Raw genomic sequence first — 19,451 nt, 5'->3', positions numbered from 1 at the left:
AAAACGAAACCTCATGTTTGTCAATCTGATATTCCATTTATCTGTTTCCTACTCTTCCTTTAGCTGCAAAAATTCGCTCAGAAATCAATTTTGTAATTTTCTCTCAAACCAATAATTAAATTTTTATTAATTAGCCTGATTACTTTCACGAAATTAAATTTTTCTTTGCTGAGCTAGACCACATGCTAGTCGTTTTGATATCTCATTTGTCAATTTCCCACTCTTTGTTTGTATATTAAAATGTAGACAAAAATACATCGTGTAATTTCTACGGAGTCTTGTTTTCACTCCGCTCAAATATTTGATCGAAAATTAAAAAAAATCGAAGAAAGTCATCACTTACAGAAACAAATGAAACAGTAGATACAGAAAGTCAATTGAACTAATGATATGTTACGAAATTACTCTACACGGAAAAGAGTGCGACTTCCAACCGGTCTTCCGTAGGGGAAAAACTGCATGATCGTCAAGTGATTAATTCGACATATTACTGTAAATACATTTTCACTGTATTATAAAATATCTGCATGAACGTTTTACATCTAAAAAAAGGATGCGTTGTTATAAAAGGCGAAATGCATCTAAACGTATAAATAAAATTCAAGTTCAGCATGCAAACGGTGTTTTCTTGCCAACTACTGCATTTTATTAAGTATTTCGTGCGAAAAATGGCCACAACAAGAAATTTGCAATTACCCTGAAGATCACAGGTTCTTTATATCGACATACTTGTCAAATGTCCCTGAACAATATCCAAAACTCTGTCAATGAAATTCGTCCTCATCCTGTGTAAATGAACATAGAGACTAAATTGGCTCGTTTCATACGTCGTTCAAATCACCTATAGATTTCACATATAGCGCATACATAGTTGCAAGCCATTTCGTGGCTCAATGCAAATATTGTTTTCACTGTTGTTTACAGGTACACAATTGGACAGTACGTTGATCAGGCTGGTGACGTCATCAGTCATGTAAACATTTCGACGGTTCGTGTCCAAGATGGCGGCCTGTACAGCTGCAGTGCTGCCAACTCCATGGGCACCGTTCAGTACGAGGCCAGGCTTAACATCTACGGTCAGTAATTACATCTGGCGTGAATTATAAAAGAGAGATAGTCCTCGTTTCTAACTTTATGTTCTACTCTTTCAGCAACAGAAGCTGTGTTTATAAAAATTAGGCCTGTAATGTCAATAATTTGCAGAAATATACATCAACTGAACAGGCTACGATACACCGTATGAAATAAAAACCATATTTTGAGATATTCAAAGGGACTGTCCAAATCGTGATTTAGGGAAGTTATGGTGAACTTAAATCTGAACAGCCAGACTTGTATTTGTACACCAGTTTCCCTGAGTATAAGTCAAGTGACTTAATAAACTGATATGAGAAACGGAGAAAAAAGTGTAGAAAAGTTATTGTAGAGTGACACAAAGTTTGGAGTATACCAAAGAGATTACTGAGGACGCCAGATTGAAGGGTACCCAGGGATGAAGGGTACAAATGAATGAGACAGTCTTAACATTTGGAAAAGAAGTGTCGGTTAAAAATATAGAGGTGAAGTTAGTTCATTCACGTTCCGTCAGAGATTGCTGTTTTCGTCCCACAGGTCCTGCCTACGTGCGCCCCCTGCCGGGCCCGGTGCGGGCGGTGGAGTCTGGGCAGGTGACGTTGCGCTGCCCGTACGCCGGCTACCCAATCAGCGGCGTCTCCTGGGAGCGCCGGGGAGTCCCCCTGACAAGTGACTTGCGGCGCGAGCTGCGCGACGGTGGCGCCGCCCTCCACATCCTGCGCGTCGACCCGGCCGCCGACGCGGGCGTCTACGTCTGCACAGTGAGGGGCTCTCAGGGGGACGTCGCCCGGGGGGAAGTGGCGCTGGCCGTCGACAGTGAGTAACGGCGTACACACCACCACCATAGACTAGTACCTCTGAAGTTGAAACTGAGATGGATTAAGGTAACTGAAAGTCAAATCTTCTGCTTTGACAGGCAACATTACGTTCCTCTTCTAATATCTTCTTTACAAGTCGAAGATTTGGCCCTCCTCGCTGGTTACATACATTCCTGAAGACGGGAAGGCACAAACTGGAAGCCCATAGCCGATATCTCAGTTGAAGTTACTATCTTTTTTAGAGATCTCAGCAGCTTCTCAGACTCCCTTCTATAGATGTTACATTATTTGTCTACTAAGTATCCTGGTTGTAGTAATGAGGTTCCACTACTACAGATTTCAATCTTTGCTTGCTACTTCATCAGTTCGTTTATTAACCTCCCGGTTTTGCCTCTATACACTTTTTCGAAAGCCACATGTCACTTTATAGTGTCCCATTGTATGGAGGTAATCACACGCCTCCTTTTCACAACGGAAAAGTCTATTATTTTTTTATGTCTGAAAGCAATGGGCAATAACACTGCAAATGAGTGGCAACCTTACACAGAGAGAAGGCGGTTCATCGACCTTTGTACTATCACACACTACTGGCCATTAAAATTGCTATACCAAGAAGAAACGCAGATGATAAACGGATATTCATTGGACAAATATATTATACTGGAACTGACATGTGATTACATTTTCACGCATTTTGGGTGCATGGATCCTGAGAAATCACTACCCAGAATAACCACCTCTGGCCGTAATAACGGCCTTGATACGCCTGGGCATTGAGTCAAACAGAGCTTGGATGGCGTGTACAGATACAGCTGCCCATGCAGCTTCAACACGATACCACAGTTCATCAAGAGTAGTGACAGGCGTATTGTGACGAGCCATTTGCTCGGCCACCATTGACCAGACGTTTTCGATTGGTGAGAGATTTAGGGAATGTACTGGCCAGGGCAGTGGTCGAACATTTTCTGTATCCAGAAAGGCCCGTACAGGACTTGCAACATGCGGTCGTGCGTTATCCTGCTGAAATGTAGGGTTTCGCAGGGATCGAATGAAGCGTAGAGCCACGGGTCGTAACACATCTGAAATGTAACTTCCACTGTTCAAAGTACGTCAGTGCGAACAAGAGGTGACCGAGACGTGTAACCAATGGCACCCCATACCATCACGCTTGGAGATAGGCCAGTATGGCGATGACGAATACACGCATCGAATGTCCGTTCACCGCGATGTCGCCAAACACGGATGCGACCATCATGAAGCTGTAAACAGAACCTGGATTCATCCGAAAAAATGACGTTTTGCCATTCGTGCACCCGGGTCCGTCGTTGAGTACACCAACGCAGGCGCTCCTGTCTGTGATACAGCGTCAAGGGTTACCGCAGCCAAGGTCTCCTAGCTGATAGTCCATGCTGCTGCGAACGTCGTCGAACTGTTCGTGCAGATGGTTGTTGTCTTGTAAACGTCCCCGTCTGTTAACTCAGGGATCGAAACGTGGCTGCGCGATCCGTTACAGCCATGCGGATAAGATGCCTTTGATCTCGACTGTTCTGATACGAGGCCGTTGGGATCCAGCACGGCGTTCCGTATTACCCTCCTGAACCCACCGATTCCATATTCTGCTAACAGTCATTGGATCTCGACCAACGCGAGCAGCAATGTCGCGATACGATAAACCGCAATCCCGATAGGCTACAATACGACCTTTTTAAAAGTCGGTAACGTGATGGTACGCATTTCTCCTCCTTACACGAAGCATCACAACAACGTTTCACCAGGCAACGCCGGTCAACTGCTGTTTGTGTATGAGAAATCGGTTGGAAACTTTCCTCATGTCAGCACGTTGTAGGTGTCGCAACCGGAGCCAACCTTGTGTGAATGCTCTGAAAAGCTAATCATTTGCATATCACAGCATCTTCTTCCTGTCGGTTAAATTTCGCTTCTGTAGCACGTCATCTTTGTGGTGTAGCAGTTTTAATGGCCGGTAGTGTAATTACCGTTAGTACCACTTCGCTTGAAAGCTCTATCTGTGGGAAAACCATCATTGCAGCATAGCACTTCCCTTTCAGTATATCCTGTAAGGAAGTCATCTTCAATTGAAAGCTGTTATTGTGAGCCATATGGAAGACACGCGAAGACAAGAGCGCTGAACACTGCCTGTCTCTTAGCTGGCTATTGGAATCAAGCGACATCTAAATACCTGTCTGTATTTGTAGCCTTTCTGTACATTCTGTGCGCTAGAGCACACTGTCACATCTTCTACGGATCAACACATACAGCAACGAGAGAACAACTTCTTTCTCTATCTCCAAGGTGATATTTGTCGTGAATGTCAGGGTTACATGATTAACGCAATGTTTTTGATCACAGTTCCCACATTTCGCAGACTTCCATATACACACATCAAAAAAGGTTTTGCATCACCTCGGTTCCGAGAGTTCCGGAACCTGTACAGAACATTGGAATAGAGATCAACATAAACATTATTTCCGCCCGTTTTATTGCTCATGAAAACTACACATTGCATGTTGTACCATCATACAGCGAGACCTTAAATGGTGGTGGTCCAGATTCCTGTACACACCGGTACCTTTAATACACAGTAGCACGTCCTCCTGCATTGATGCATGCCTGTATTCGTCGTAGCATACTATTCACAAGTTCATCAAGGCACTGTTGGTCCAGATTGTCCCACTCCTCAACGGCGATTCGGCGTAGATCCCTCAGAGTGGTTGGTGCGTTACGTCGTCCATAAAAAGGTTGGTGCGTTACGTCGTCCATAAAAAGCCCTTTTCCATCTGTCCCAGGCATGTTCCATAGGACTCATGTCCGGAGCACATGCGGGCCAGTCCAGCCGAGCGATGTCGTTATCCTGAAGGAAGTCAAGGAGGCGCGAAATTGTAGCCCATGAAGACAAGTGGATCGCAAATATGCTGCCGATATGCTTGCACTATCTGTCGGAGGATGCCATTCACGTATCGTATAGCCGTTACGGCGCCTTCCACGACCACCAGCGGCGTACGTCGACCCCACATAATGCCACCGCAAAACAGCAGGGAACCTCCACCTTGCTGCACTGGCTGGACAGTGTGCCTAAGGCGTTCAGCCTGACCGGGTTGCCCCCAACCACGTCTCCATTTATTGTCTGGTTGAAGGCATATGCGACACTCATCGGTAAAGAGAACGTGATACCAATCCTGAGTGTTCCATTTTGCATGATGTTGAGCCCATCTGTACCGCGCTGCATAGTGTCGTGGTTGCAGAGATGGACCTCGCCATGGACGTCGGGAGTGACGTTACTCATCATGCAGCCCATTGCGCACAGGTTGAGTCGTAACACGATGTCCTGTGGCTCCACAAAAAGCATTATTCAACAATGTGGCGTTGCTGTCAGGGTTCCTCCGAGCCATAACCCGTAGGTAGCGGTCAGTGTAAAGACACTTCAGCTATCAAGATATTAGCAGTAAATTTGTAGAGTGTTAGGAATAAAGTTCCTGAATTTACTGCCCTCCAGGAAGCGTGTGGCGCGCAAATTATTCTCGGGAGTGAGACCTGGCTGAACCCTGAGATAGGAAGTTCTGAAATACACTCCTGGAAATGGAAAAAAGAACACATTGACACCGGTGTGTCAGACCCACCATACTTGCTCCGGACACTGCGAGAGGGCTGTACAAGCAATGATCACACGCACGGCACAGCGGACACACCAGGAACCGCGGTGTTGGCCGTCGAATGGCGCTAGCTGCGCAGCATTTGTGCACCACCGCCGTCAGTGTCAGCCAGTTTGCCGTGGCATACGGAGCTCCATCGCAGTCTTTAACACTGGTAGCATGCCGCGACAGCGTGGACGTGAACTGTATGTGCAGTTGACGGACTTTGAGCGAGGGCGTATAGTGGGCATGCGGGAGGCCGGGTGGACGTACCGCCGAATTGCTCAACTCGTGGGGCGTCAGGTCTCCACAGTACATCGATGTTGTCGCCAGTGGTCGGCGGAAGGTGCACGTGCCCGTCGACCTGGGACCGGACCGCAGCGACGCACGGATGCACGCCAAGACCGTAGGATCCTACGCAGTGCCGTAGGGGACCGCACCGCCACTTCGCAGCAAATTAGGGACACTGTTGCTCCTGGGGTATCGGCGAGGACCATTCGCAACCGTCTCCATGAAGCTGGGCTACGGTCCCGCACACCGTTAGGCCGTCTTCCGCTCACGCCCCAACATCGTGCAGCCCGCCTCCAGTGGTGTCGCGACAGGCGTGAATGGAGGGACGAATGGAGACGTGTCGTCTTCAGCGATGAGAGTCGCTTCTGCCTTGGTGCCAATGATGGTCGTATGCGTGTTTGCCGCCGTGCAGGTGAGCGCCACAATGAGGACTGCATACGACCGAGGCACACACGGCCAACACCCGGCATCATGGTGTGGGGAGCGATCTCCTACACTGGCCGTACACCACTAGTGATCGTCGAGGGGACACTGAATAGTGCACGGTACATCCAAACCGTCATCGAACCCATCGTTCTACCATTCCTAGACCGGCAAGGGAACTTGCTGTTCCAACAGGACAATGAACGTCCGCATGTATCCCGTGCCACCCAACGTGCTCTAGAAGGTGTAAGTCAACTACCCTGGCCAGCAAGATCTCCGGATCTGCCCCCATTGAGCATGTTTGGGACTGGATGAAGCGTCGTCTCACGCGGTCTGCACGTCCAGCACGAACGCTGGTCCAACTGAGACGCCAGGTGGAAATGGCATGGCAAGCCGTTCCACAGGACTACATGCAGCATCTCTACGATCGTCTCCATGGGAGAATAGCAGCCTGCATTGCTGCGAAAGGTGGATATACACTGTACTAGTGCCGACATTGTGCATGCTCTGTTGCCTGTGTCTATGTGCCTGTGGTTCTGTCAGTGTGATCATGTGATGTATCTGACCCCAGGAATGTGTCAATAAAGTTTCCCCTTCCTGGGACAATGAATTCACGGTGTTCTTATTTCAATTTCCAGGAGTGTATTTTGTCAGGGTTGGAACGTGTATCGGAAAGACAGATTAGACACCATAGCAGGTGGTGTCTTCATTGCAGTTGACAAAAATATTGTGTCTACTGAGGTCGAAGTATAGTGTGATTGTGAAGTTATCTGGACAGGTTTAACAGGGCTATGGGAAATAAAGTTAATTGTTGGGTGTTATTACCGGCCACCAGGTTCCACCGTGACAGTTCTAGAATCATTCAAAGGGGGTCTACATTCTGTATCGCAGAAGTACCCGGATATTAGTCGGAGGCGACTTCAACCTACCTAGTATAGACTGGGATGTCTATGGATTCATTACAGGTGGTACAGACAAGCCGTCGTATGAATTACTTTTGAACACACTATCCGAAAACTTTCTTGAGCAGCTAAATCGACAGCCAACGTGTAATGGAAATATTTTGGATCTGGTAGCCACGAACAGGCCAGACCTCATCGACGGTGTCGGTGTTGAGACAGGGATTAGTGATCCTGATGTTGTCATTACGACTATGGTTACGAAAGTTAAAAAGTCGGTCAAGAAGGCTAGGAGAGTATTCTTACTAGAAAGAGCAGATAAGCAGCTGTTAGCATCCCACTTAGTAAATGAATCGACTTCATTTACTTCCGGTACGATGGGCGTGGAAGAATTATGAGCAAATTTTAAACACATTGTAAATCACCCATTGGGCAAGTATGTGCCGAAAAAGTGGGTTACGGACGGAAAAGACCCACCGTGGTTTAACAGCGCAATTCGGAGAATGCTCAGGAAGCAAAGACAGTTGCACTCGCGGTACAAGAAAGATCGGTAGAATGAGGACAGGCAGAGACTCGTGCTGCTGTAAAAAGAGCAATGGGCGAAGCATTCAACCACCACCGTCATACCTTAGCAAAAGATCTTGCTGAAAACCCAAGGAAATTCTGGTCTTACGTAAAATCGGTAAGCGGGTCGAAGGCTTCCATCCAGTCACTCACTGATCAGTCTGGCCTGGCAACGGAAGACAGCAAAACGAAAGCTGAAATTTTAAATTTAGCATTTGAGAAATCTTTCACGCAGGAGGATCGTACAAACATACCGCCGTTTGAGTCTCGTACAGATTCCCGTATGGAGGACATAGTGATAGACATCCCTGGGGTTGTGAAGCAGCTAAATGGGTTGAAAATAAATCAATCGACAGGTCCTGATGGGATTCCAATTCGGTTTTACAGAGAGTACTCTATTGCATTGGCTCCTCACTTAGCTTGCATTTATCGCGAATCTCTTGCCAAACGTAAAGTCCCGAGCGACTGGAAAAAAGCACAAGCCTGTATATAAGAAGGGTAGAAGGACGGATCCTCAAAATTACAGACCAATACCCTTAACATCGGTTTGTTGTAGGACTCTCGAACATATTCTCAGTTCGAATATAATGAATTTCCTTGAGACAGAGAAGTTGCTGCCCATGCATCAGCATGGCTTTAGAAAGCATAGCTCCTGCGAAACGCAACTCGCCCTTTTTTCACATGATATCTTGCGAACCATGGATGAAGGGTATCAGACGGATGCCATATTCCTTGACTTCCGGAAAGCGTTTGACTCGGTGCCTCACTACAGACTCGTAACTAAGGTACGAGCATATGGGATTGGTTCCCAAATATGTGAGTGGCTCGAAGACTTCTTAAGTAATAGAACCCAGTACGTTGTCCTCGATGGTGTGTGTTCATTGGAGGTGAGGGTATCATCGGGAGTGCCCCAGGGAAGTGTGGTAGGTCCGGTGTTGTTTTCTATCTACATAAATGATCTTTTGGATAGGGTGGATAGCAATGTGCGGCTGTTTGCTGATGATGCTGTGGAGTACGGGAAGATGTCGTCGTTGAATGACTGTAGGAGGATACAAGATGACTTGGACTGGATTTGTGATTGGTGTATAGAATGGCAGCTAACTCTAAATATAGATAAATGTAAATTAATGCAGATGAACAGGAAAAGAATCCCGTAATGTTTGAATACTCCATTAGTAGTGTAGCGCTTGACACAGTCACGTCGATTAAATATTTGGGCGTAATATTACAGAGCGATATGAAGTGGGACAAGCATGTAATGGCAGTTGTGGGGAAGGCGGATAGTTTTCTTCGGTTCATTGGTAGAATTTTGGGAAGTTGTGGTTCATCTGTAAAGGAGACCGCTTATAAAACACTAACACGACCTATTCTTGAGTACTTCTCGAGCGTTTGGGATCCCTATCAGGTCGAATTGAGGGAGGACATAGAAGCAATTCAGAGGTGGGCTGCTATATTTGTTACTGGTAGGTTTGATCATTACGCGAGTGTTACGGAAATGCTTCAGGAACTCGGGTGGGAGTCTCTGGAGGAAAGGAGGCGTTCTTTTCGTGAACGCTACTGAGGAAATTTAGAGAACCAGCATTTGAGGCTGACTGCAGTACAGTTTCACTGCCACCAACTTATATTTCGTGGAAAGACGACAAAGATAAGATAAGAGAGATTAGGGCTCGTACAGACGCATATAAGCAGTCATTTTTCCCTCGTTCTGTTTGGGAGTGGAACAGGGAGAGAAGATGCTAGTTGTGGTACGAGGTACCTTCCGCCACGCACCGTATGTTGGATTGCGGAGTATGTATGTAGATGTAGATGTAGATCCACTACAGTAGTAGCCCTTGGGCGGCCTAAGTGAGGCATGTCAGCAACAGTTCCTGTCTCTCTGTATCTCCTCTATGTCCGAACAACATCACTTTGGTTCACTCCCAGACGCCTGGACACTTCCCTTGTTGAGAGCCCTTCCTGGCACAAAGTAACAATGCGGACGCGACCGAATCGCAGTATTGACCATCTAGGTATGGTTGAACTACAAACAACACGAGCCGTGTATCTCCTTCCCGGTGGAATGAGTGGAACTGATCGGTGTCCGACCCCTCCGTCTAATAAGCGCTGCTCATGCATGGTTGTTTACATCTTTGGGCGGGTTTAGTGACATCTCTGGACAGTCAAAGCGGCTGTGTCTGTGATGCAACGTCCACATTCAACGTCTATCTTCAGGAGTTTTGGGAACCGGGGTGATGCAAAACTTTTTTTGATGTGTGTAGTATCAAATGCGCAAATTTAGAAACGGAGTTATACATCATATCAATAGGCACAGATACATACCACAATGGGTCAAGCATGTAGAAGGAAACTGGCCATGTCATTGTCGAAGGATAGCAAATAAACTGAAAGAAAAATTAACGTAATGATCATCATCATTTGTCACGCCTTTCTTAGGAACCTACGTTGTTTAATAGATGAATTTATAACGTCACCAATTACTTTGTATCCATGTCACTGACATCACGCGACGGAGTTATGTGATAGCACAGCACACACTCACCTACTGTCTCCGTATGACGACGTCACTGTTTGTAGAGCAACGCTGTATTCTGCAGGATGTGACAGTGTCGTAGATCATAACTGAAATATTCCTTTGTGTCAGAGCTCGTTTATTAGGCCTGCACTGCCTGATGTGAAATACATGTTTAAAAAATTATGTGGTTTCATAAGACGTTACCTTCTACAAGAGTGAACTTAGGCATGAGACTACAATATTTCCAATAGTATAAGAAACATCCGATTTTGACAGTGCATTTCACATGCATGCACATAAAGTGCTTGGACAAAATATGGAAACACCACAAGAAATGCCCTCTTCAACATAACTGCAGATTGCGCTGTTGTATTTGACCATGAACGGCACCTGTGCAAAGCCCTCAATTCGTTGCAAGTTTCAGCAGTTGTCAGAACAGCGTTGTGTTGGAACTAAGTGAATTCCGACGTGGGCAAGCAAATTTTTGGCGTTCGTATGGTGGGCGAATCTGTAACCGTGGTAGCCGAAGTGTTTGGTGTACGAGAGGCGCCGCATCGAGGAGTTATACTGCACACAGAGAAAGCGGAAAAATATCCACTAAAGCACAACGCGAACGAAAGAACCTTGCACCTTCTGTAATACAGCTTGCCGCAGGCCCATGGTGCCGAGATAAACTACTTTCGATGAACAAGTTTAAATTTACCCAAAATTTCTGTCTTCGTTCATACAGAAACTGTAGTGTTGTGAAATTGTGTGAATCTATTTGAAACATTCTGTGTATTAATCACAACTGCAATTACGTTGACAGGTTTCTATCACGATACTGTTTCACAACACTTTTACTTTTACAGGTCCGCCGGTGGTGGCGCCCTTTACATTTCAACCCAACTTGCGGGAAGGAGCCAGAGCGCAGGTCGGCTGTGGTGTGTCATCTGGGGACCTGCCAATCCGGTTCTCATGGCTCAAGGACAAGGCGCCCATTCCAAAATCCCTACAGGTACAACGAGCAAACATTCAGCCATACATAACTCTTTCCTCGTATAAAGCCGTCCGTGGTAGCCGAGCGGTTATAGGCGCTTCAGCCCGGAACCGCGCTGCTGTTACGGTCGCAGGTTCGAATCCTGCCTCGGGCATGGATGTGTGTGATGTCCTTAGGTTAGTTAGGTTTAAGTAGTTCTAAGTTCTGGGGGACTGATGACCTAAGATGTTAAGTCCCATAGTGCTCAGAGCCATTTGAACCTCGTATAAATTCAAAACCTTACTTTGCGAAACACAAAAGGCAAGTACGGAAGTAAACAGAGAAGGGATGAGGCACTATCACCGAGTTAGAGGGTCTGTGTCAGATTGTACTACCAAGATGACTAGCTGCACTCGCAGTGGCAGTCGTCCACACAAATACTGAGAAAACATCTATCTATCTAAGATGAAGATTTTTGAGGACAACAAAAGTACATTGCTTGACAAAAGATTGAAGCGCCCAGAAGACATGGTCAAATGTCTATGTTCATTGTACACGTACACACCATCGGCGTGTATGTAAATGATTAGGGTGGCAGCTTTCTGTGACAACTAGGAAAATGGTTCAAATGGCTCTGAGCACTATGCGACTTAACTTCTGAGGTCATCAGTCGCCTAGCACTTAGAACTACTTAAACCTTACTAACCTAAGGACATCACACGCATCCATGCCCGAGGCAGGATTCGAACCTGCGACCGTAGCGATCGGTCGGCTCCAGACTGTAGCGCCTAGAACCGCACGGCCACTCCAGCCGGCCTGTGACAACTACAATGGTCAGCAGAATGCATTAGTGTTGCTCATGCTTGGTGTTGTTACCGGGCGTGGTAGGGCATATGAGGGGCGTGTCAGATGTTGAGCGATCACTGTAAAGGACACAGAGATCCCATGTACTCGTATGAGACAGCGTTATCATCACCTGAGACATTTTGAAGAAGCGGTTAAAATACATTAATAATTATTCAAGAAATATGGCAAATGAAAATTGAGCAAATAATATCCTTAGCAAAGAATTAGTTAAGTGGATGAATTTCGCTGTGATTTCGTTTGAGTGATACTAACATTTGAAGATATTGTTGAGGTTCCCTTCCTTACGGTAGAACGATTGTTTCAAAATAAAAGTTAGTCCACGCATAAAAATTGAAATTATAAGGAATTAGCAAGATAAAAGGGAAAAGTCACATCGACGATGTTTGTAGTGTTGCTGCTGGCGACTCGGTCCTGTATGTAAAAGATATCGACGAATGAAGCTCTACCGTTACGTAAGGAAACATTAGTATAGAATTTACCAGCTACAGTACGAGATGAAGAGGTTGGACAAAAGAGGAACTCGTGGTGGGTCAAGTCAAACAAGCCGGGTAACTGCTGAACCAAAAAATTGAAAACAGCAGGGTCGGCTATGACCATTAAACATTTACCCGGATTAAGGGAAACCTGGCCTGTTATCTCCAGTTTGGGGAATAGCCCCGGTCCCTGGAAACCGGAAACCTCGCGCTGGTGTTAATAACAGCGATGAGCACTAGCCGACGGCGCAGCCCAAAAATGACGTGCTACAAATTCATAAAAACAATCACGTTATCATCCTTCATGCTGTTTCAAAGGTAATGCGAGGCGTGCTCAATAAGTAATGCAAAACATATTTTTCTGAAAGAAAGTTGTTTTTATTCAGAATTCCAATACACCATATTATTCCCCACTATTTTGGCTACAATTCCCTATTTTTCAACATTATCTCCGTTCAACGCGACGGCCTTACGCCACCTTCCTGAGAGGGCCTGTAAGCCCGCATGTTACCGCTCTACTGGTCGACATTGGAGACAACGTCTTGGTGCATCGATAACCTACTCATCATGTACACTCCCGGAAATGGAAAAAAGAACACATTGACACCGGTGTGTCAGACCCACCATACTTGCTCCGGACACTGCGAGAGGGCTGTACAAGCAATGATCACACGCACGGCACAGCGGACACACCAGGAACCGCGCTGTTGGCCGTCGAATGGCGCTAGCTGCGCAGCATTTGTGCACCGCCGCCGTCAGTGTCAGCCAGTTTGCCGTGGCATACGGAGCTCCATCGCAGTCTTTAACACTGGTAGCATGCCGCGACAGCGTGGACGTGAACCGTATGTGCAGTTGACGGACTTTGAGCGAGGGCGTATAGTGGGCATGCGGGAGGCCGGGTGGACGTACCGCCGAATTGCTCAACACGTGGGGCGTGAGGTCTCCACAGTACATCGATGTTGTCGCCAGTGGTCGGCGGAAGGTGCACGTGCCCGTCGACCTGGGACCGGACCGCAGCGACGCACGGATGCACGCCAAGACCGTAGGATCCAACGCAGTGCCGTAGGGGACCGCACCGCCACTTCCCAGCAAATTAGGGACACTGTTGCTCCTGGGGTATCGGCGAGGACCATTCGCAACCGTCTCCATGAAGCTGGGCTACGGTCCCGCACACCGTTAGGCCGTCTTCCGCTCACGCCCCAACATCGTGCAGCCCGCCTCCAGTGGTGTCGCGACAGCCGTGAATGGAGGGACGAATGGAGACGTGTCGTCTTCAGCGATGAGAGTCGCTTCTGCCTGGGTGCCAATGATGGTCGTATGCGTGTTTGGCGCCGTGCAGGTGAGCGCCACAATCAGGACTGCATACGACCGAGGCACACAGGGCCAACACCCGGCATCATGGTGTGGGGAGCGATCTCCTACACTGGCCGTACACCACTGGTGATCGTCGAGGGGACACTGAATAGTGCACGGTACATCCAAACCGTCATCGAACCCATCGTTCTACCATTCCTAGACCGGCAACGGAACTTGCTGTTCCAACAGGACAATGCACGTCCGCATGTATCCCGTGCCACCCAACGTGCTCTAGAAGGTGTAAGTCAACTAACCTGGCCAGCAAGATCTCCGGATCTGTCCCCCATTGAGCATGTTTGGGACTGGATGAAGCGTCGTCTCACGCGGTCTGCACGTCCAGCACGAACGCTGGTCCAACTGAGGCGCCAGGTGGAAATGGCATGGCAAGCCGTTCCACAGGACTACATCCAGCATCTCTACGATCGCCTCCATGGGAGAATAGCAGGCTGCATTGCTGCGAAAGGTGGATATACACTGTACTAGTGCCGACATTGTGCATGCTCTGTTGCCTGTGTCTATGTGCCTGTGGTTCTGTCAGTGTGATCATGTGATGTATCTGACCCCAGGAATGTGTCAATAAAGTTTCCCCTTCCTGGGACAATGAATTCACGGTGTTCTTATTTCAATTTCCAGGAGTGTGCTTTAGAGCTGATCGTTGCACCAAGAGGGAGGACACCAAACAGAATAACCCATTCAGAGTCCCAGAAGACCATCACCATGACTCTACCACCTGAGGGTGTGGAAGAGAGGTTGCGTGGCGCCACTACATGGATTGCCGTTTTGTTTCCGGGTTGAAGTGATGAACCCATGTTTCGTCGCCTGTGACTGTGTCCGACGAAAAATTTCCACGATGAGCCTCTTAACGCGCGAGCACAACTCCGCACAGATGGTCCGTCGTTGCTCTTTATAGGCTTCTGTTAGGCATTGAGGAACCCAGCGGGCGGACACCTTTTAGTGGATGAGTGTATGAGCACCACCTTCAGAGATTTGCAGTTGTGCAGCGAGGTGTTTGAGTACGATCGGCCCTTCGACTGTAGTGAGAGTGTACGCACGTTCCAACATTGCAAGAGTCACAGCTGTATGCAGCAGGCCAGCACGCTGAAGATGGGACAGGTTTCTGTGACCTTGTCAGTAATTCCTTCACCAGGGAAGACGAATGGAATATTCTAGAATTTGAAACACGAACAGCTGCTAGCATGAGTTTCTTAGAAGTAGATACCTTAGGCGTTGCGAAGCAACTCAAATCGCTTGATACGGGCAAGTCTTCAGGTCCAGATTGTATACCGATTAGGTTCCTTTTCAGATTAGGCTGATACAATAGCTCCCTACTTAGCAATCATATACAACCGCTCGCTCACCGATAGATCTGTACCTGCAGGTTGGAAAATTGCGCAGTCGCACCAGTATTTAAGAAGGGTAGTAGGAGTAATCCATCGAACTACAGACCTATATCATTGACGTCGGTTTGCAGTAGGGTTTTGGAGCATATACTGTATTCAAACATTATGAATCACCTCAAAGGGAACGATCTATTGATATGTAATCAGCATGGTTACAGAAAACATCGTTCTTGTGCAACGCAGCTAGCTCTTTATTCGCACGAAGTAGGGGATCTCAAGTTGATTCCGCATTTCTAGATTTCCGGAAAGCTTTTGACACCGTTCCTCACAAGCGACTTCTAATCAAGCTGCGGGCCTATGGGGTATCGTCTCAGTTGTGCGACTGGATACGTGATTTCCTGTCAGGAAGGTCGCAGTTCGTAGTAATAGACGGCAAATCATCGAGTACAACTGAAGTGATATCAGGTGTTCCCCAGGGAAGCGTCCTGGGACCTCTGCTGTTCCTGATCTATATAAATGACCTGGGTGACAATCTGAGCAGTTCTCTTAGGTTGTTCGCAGATGATGCTGTAATTTACCGTCTAGTAAGGTCTTCCGAAGACCAGTATCAGTTGCAAAACGATTTAGAAAAGATTGCTGTATGGTGTGGCAGGTGGCAGTTGACGCTAAATAACGAAAAGTGTGAGGTGATCCACATGAGTTCCAAAAGAAATCCGTTGGAATTCGATTACTCGATAAATAGTACAATTCTCAAGGCTGTCAATTCAACTAAGTACCTGGGTGTTAAAATTACGAACAACTTCAGTTGGAAAGACCACATAGACAATATTGTGGGGAAGGCGAGCCAAAGGTTGCGTTTCATTGGCAGGACACTTATAAGATGCAACAAGTCCACTAAAGAGACAGATTACACTACGCTCGTTCGTCCTCTGTTAGAATATTGCTGCGCGGTGTGGGATCCTTACCAGCTGGGATTGACGGAAGACATCGAAAGGGTGCAAAAAACGGCAGCTCGTTTTGTATTATCACGTAGTAGGGGAGAGAGTGTGGCAGATATGATACGCGAATTCGGATGGAAGTCATTACAGCAAAGACGTTTTTCGTCGCGGCGAGATCTATTTACGAAATTTCAGTCACCAACTTTCTCTTCCGAATGCGAAAATATTTTGTTGAGCCCAACCTACATAGGTAGGAATGATCATCAAAATAAAATAAGAGAAATCAGAGCTCGAACAGAAAGGTTTAGGTGTACGTTTTTTCCGCGCGCTGTTCGGGAGTGGAATGGTAGAGAGATGGTATGATTGTGGTTCGACGAACCCTCTGCCAAGCACTTAAATTTGAATTGCAGAGTAGTCATGTAGATGTAGATGTAGATGTTGCGTTGATAGACGCTTCGCCCAACGACTGCTTTGCCTTTGTTCACCGCTCGGTCTTCGTAGATATCCAGCAATCGCCTATTAATATCTGCGATGCTCTGATATTTCGCCAAAAGAGACTCAATGGGAACTCTCAGCTTGTAACGCATGTCCATTACAGACGTCATTTTGAAGGCTACTTACACCGCCGCCACCTGCCGGAACTTCATGAAACTATGAAATGATCGTATGGCATTGTTGGCCGGAAGGCCCCATGTGGGGAAGTTCGGCCGCCGTATTGCAAGTCCTTTTTAGTTGACGCCACTTCGGCGACTTGCGAGTCAATGATGATGAAAGACACACAACACCCAGTCATCACGAGGCAGAGAAAAATCCCTGACCCCACCGGTAATCAAACCCGGGACCCTGTGCGCGGGAAGCGAGAACGCTACCGCAAGACCACGTGCTGCGGACCCTGAAACTATAAGAGCTGAAGAGGGAATATTCCACAATGTTCCACAAAAAACTGCCAATCTTTTCGCCCAAAACTGGACGAGGAAAAAAAATATTTTACATTACTTACTGAAAGCCCCTCGTAAAAACATTTTGAAATAGAATCTGTTGGCAACTAACATAAATTTTGAAACTTCGTGGCGGATTAAAGCTGTGTGCCGGACCGAGACTCGAACTCGCGATCTTGGCCTTTCGCGGGCAGGTGCTCTACCATCTGGGCTACCCAAGCACGACTCGCGACCCGTCCTCCTTTCTTTCAGAAGTGCTATTTCTGTAAGGTTCGCAGGAGAGCTTCTGTAAAGTTTGGAAGGTAGGAGACGAGGTACTGGCAGAAGTAAAGCTGTGAGGAGGGGGCGTGAGTCGTGCTTGGGTAGCTCAGTTGTTAGAGCACTTGCCCACGAAAGCAAAGGTCCTGAGTTCGAGTCTCGGTCCGGCACGCAGTTTTAATCTGCCAGGTAGTTCAATATCAGCGCACACTCCGCTGCAGAGTGAAAATTACATTCTGGAAATATTCTGCAATGTTTCACAAAAACTGTGAATCGTTACAGCAGAAATTGGCTGAGGAAAAAAATGTTTTACATTACTTACCGAACGTTCCTCGTAAAAACATTTTGAAATACAGTCTATTAGCAACTAACATAAACTTTCATTTCCGAGACAATACATGAAAGGAACTCAGTCCACGTCTTCTGTTTCGAGATTCAAGACGGTGCATGACTTAAGATGTATGGCTTCAACGTCCACACTTTACGCAACTAGTTTTAAAAAATTTTTCAACTGAAATTGATAGGGGGAAAAAAAGTGTGTTGCATTACTTACTGAATGCCCCCCGTACATAATGTTTTAAATTTCGCACAAGAATATCATGGTTCACACGATAGAAAGCCTCAGTTATGAGCTATGGTAACTACCTCTGTGGTATTGGTTCTCGTATACCGTGTGTCAAGGTAGGTACTATCCGAACACGATATTACTGCACTTGTCCTCCCGTGGCAGTTGTCGGAAACACACGATGAAGTTACAATAAGCAAGTACATTGGTGAGTAACGCAAATGGCAAGCGAAAATGGCTAGGGAAAATGTATCGCATTTCAGTGTTTTCAGGTCAGTCGTGCATATACTGTCCAACGGTTCAGTGTGTCCTCGTGAAATACCGTCGGGAGGCCAAGTGTAATTATGTCGTGGTCGGGCAGTAGGCCTATAGCCTGTTCAGTTGACATTCCAATTCGACACCTTTATGAAAATGAACACAGCGTATTCTTATTTATCTTTCCCTGAATTCTCCCGTGTCTGTAGTCCCCCCCCCTCCCCCCGCTTACCCTAGTGTGTTACAACTCACCGAGTGTGATTGTGCAGGTGAGCGAGAAGCAGGTGAGCGACTTCCTGAGCGTGCTGCTCTTCAGCAAGCTGTCCTCGCGCCACAGCGGCACCTATACCTGCGTCGCCTCCAACAACGCCGCCAGCGCCAACCACTCGGCACAGCTGCAGGTCAACGGTGAGTCGAGCCACTGATCCACTTCCGGCTGGGTCCACAGCCGAGGTGTACCTTCCGAATGTCCGTTATCTCCTGCACTGGCTATCGTAACTTAGATTACAATATCTTTTTATTTTCCGTTTTTCACTTCTGCACAGTTTCGACGGTGATATACACACCACACACAACATCGTTAAAATACTGCGTGGTCCACTGATAGTGACCGGGCCAAATATCTCACGAAATAAGCACCAAACGAAAAAACTACAAAGAACGAAACTCGTCTAGCTTGAAGGGGAAAACCAGATGGCGCTATGGTTGGCCCGCTAGATGGCGCTGCCATAAGTCAAACGGATATCAACTGCGTTTTTTTTAAGTAGGAACCCCTATTTTTTATTACATATTCGTGTAGTACGTAAAGAAATATGAATGTTTTAGCTGGACCACTTTTTTCGCTTTGTGATAGATGGAACTGTAATAGTCACAAACGTATAAGTACGTGGTATCACGTAATATTCCGCCAGTGCGGACGGCATTTGCTTCGTGATGCATTACCCGTATTAAAATGGACTGTTTACCAATTGCGGAAAAGGTCGATATCGTGTTGATGTATGGCAATTGTGATCAAAATGCCCAACGGGCGTGTGCTATGTATGCTGCTCGGTATCCTGGACATCATCCAAGTGTCCGGACCGTTCGCCGGATAGTTACGTTATTTAAGGAAACAGGAAGTGTTCGGCCACATGTGAAACGTCAACCACGACCTGCAACAAATTATGGTGCCCAAGTAGGTATTTTAGCTGCTGTCGCGGCTAATCCGCACATCAGTAGCAGACAAATTGTGCGAGAATCGGCAATCTCAAAAACGTCGGTGTTGAGAATGCTACA

The 19,451-nt window shown here is 46.9% G+C and overlaps 1 protein-coding gene across 1 annotated transcript in view; it reads left to right on the top strand.

Moving 5' to 3' along the window:
* LOC126144870 (Down syndrome cell adhesion molecule-like protein Dscam2) overlaps nt 1-19,451 on the top strand; it is a 549,485-nt gene that overhangs the window by 221,980 nt on the left and 308,054 nt on the right. Inside the window, exons 8-11 of the mRNA XM_049915521.1 lie at nt 925-1,076; nt 1,612-1,890; nt 11,080-11,225; nt 18,446-18,584. Coding sequence (XP_049771478.1) covers nt 925-1,076; nt 1,612-1,890; nt 11,080-11,225; nt 18,446-18,584 — 716 coding nt within the window. The remainder of the gene's footprint in view (nt 1-924; nt 1,077-1,611; nt 1,891-11,079; nt 11,226-18,445; nt 18,585-19,451) is intronic.

The sequence above is a fragment of the Schistocerca cancellata genome, chromosome 1 (genome assembly GCF_023864275.1).
Source record: "Schistocerca cancellata isolate TAMUIC-IGC-003103 chromosome 1, iqSchCanc2.1, whole genome shotgun sequence".
Taxonomy (NCBI): domain Eukaryota; kingdom Metazoa; phylum Arthropoda; class Insecta; order Orthoptera; family Acrididae; genus Schistocerca; species Schistocerca cancellata.
The sequence above is the reverse complement of the archived record's forward strand: the minus strand, read 5'-3'. Positions and strand labels throughout refer to the sequence as shown.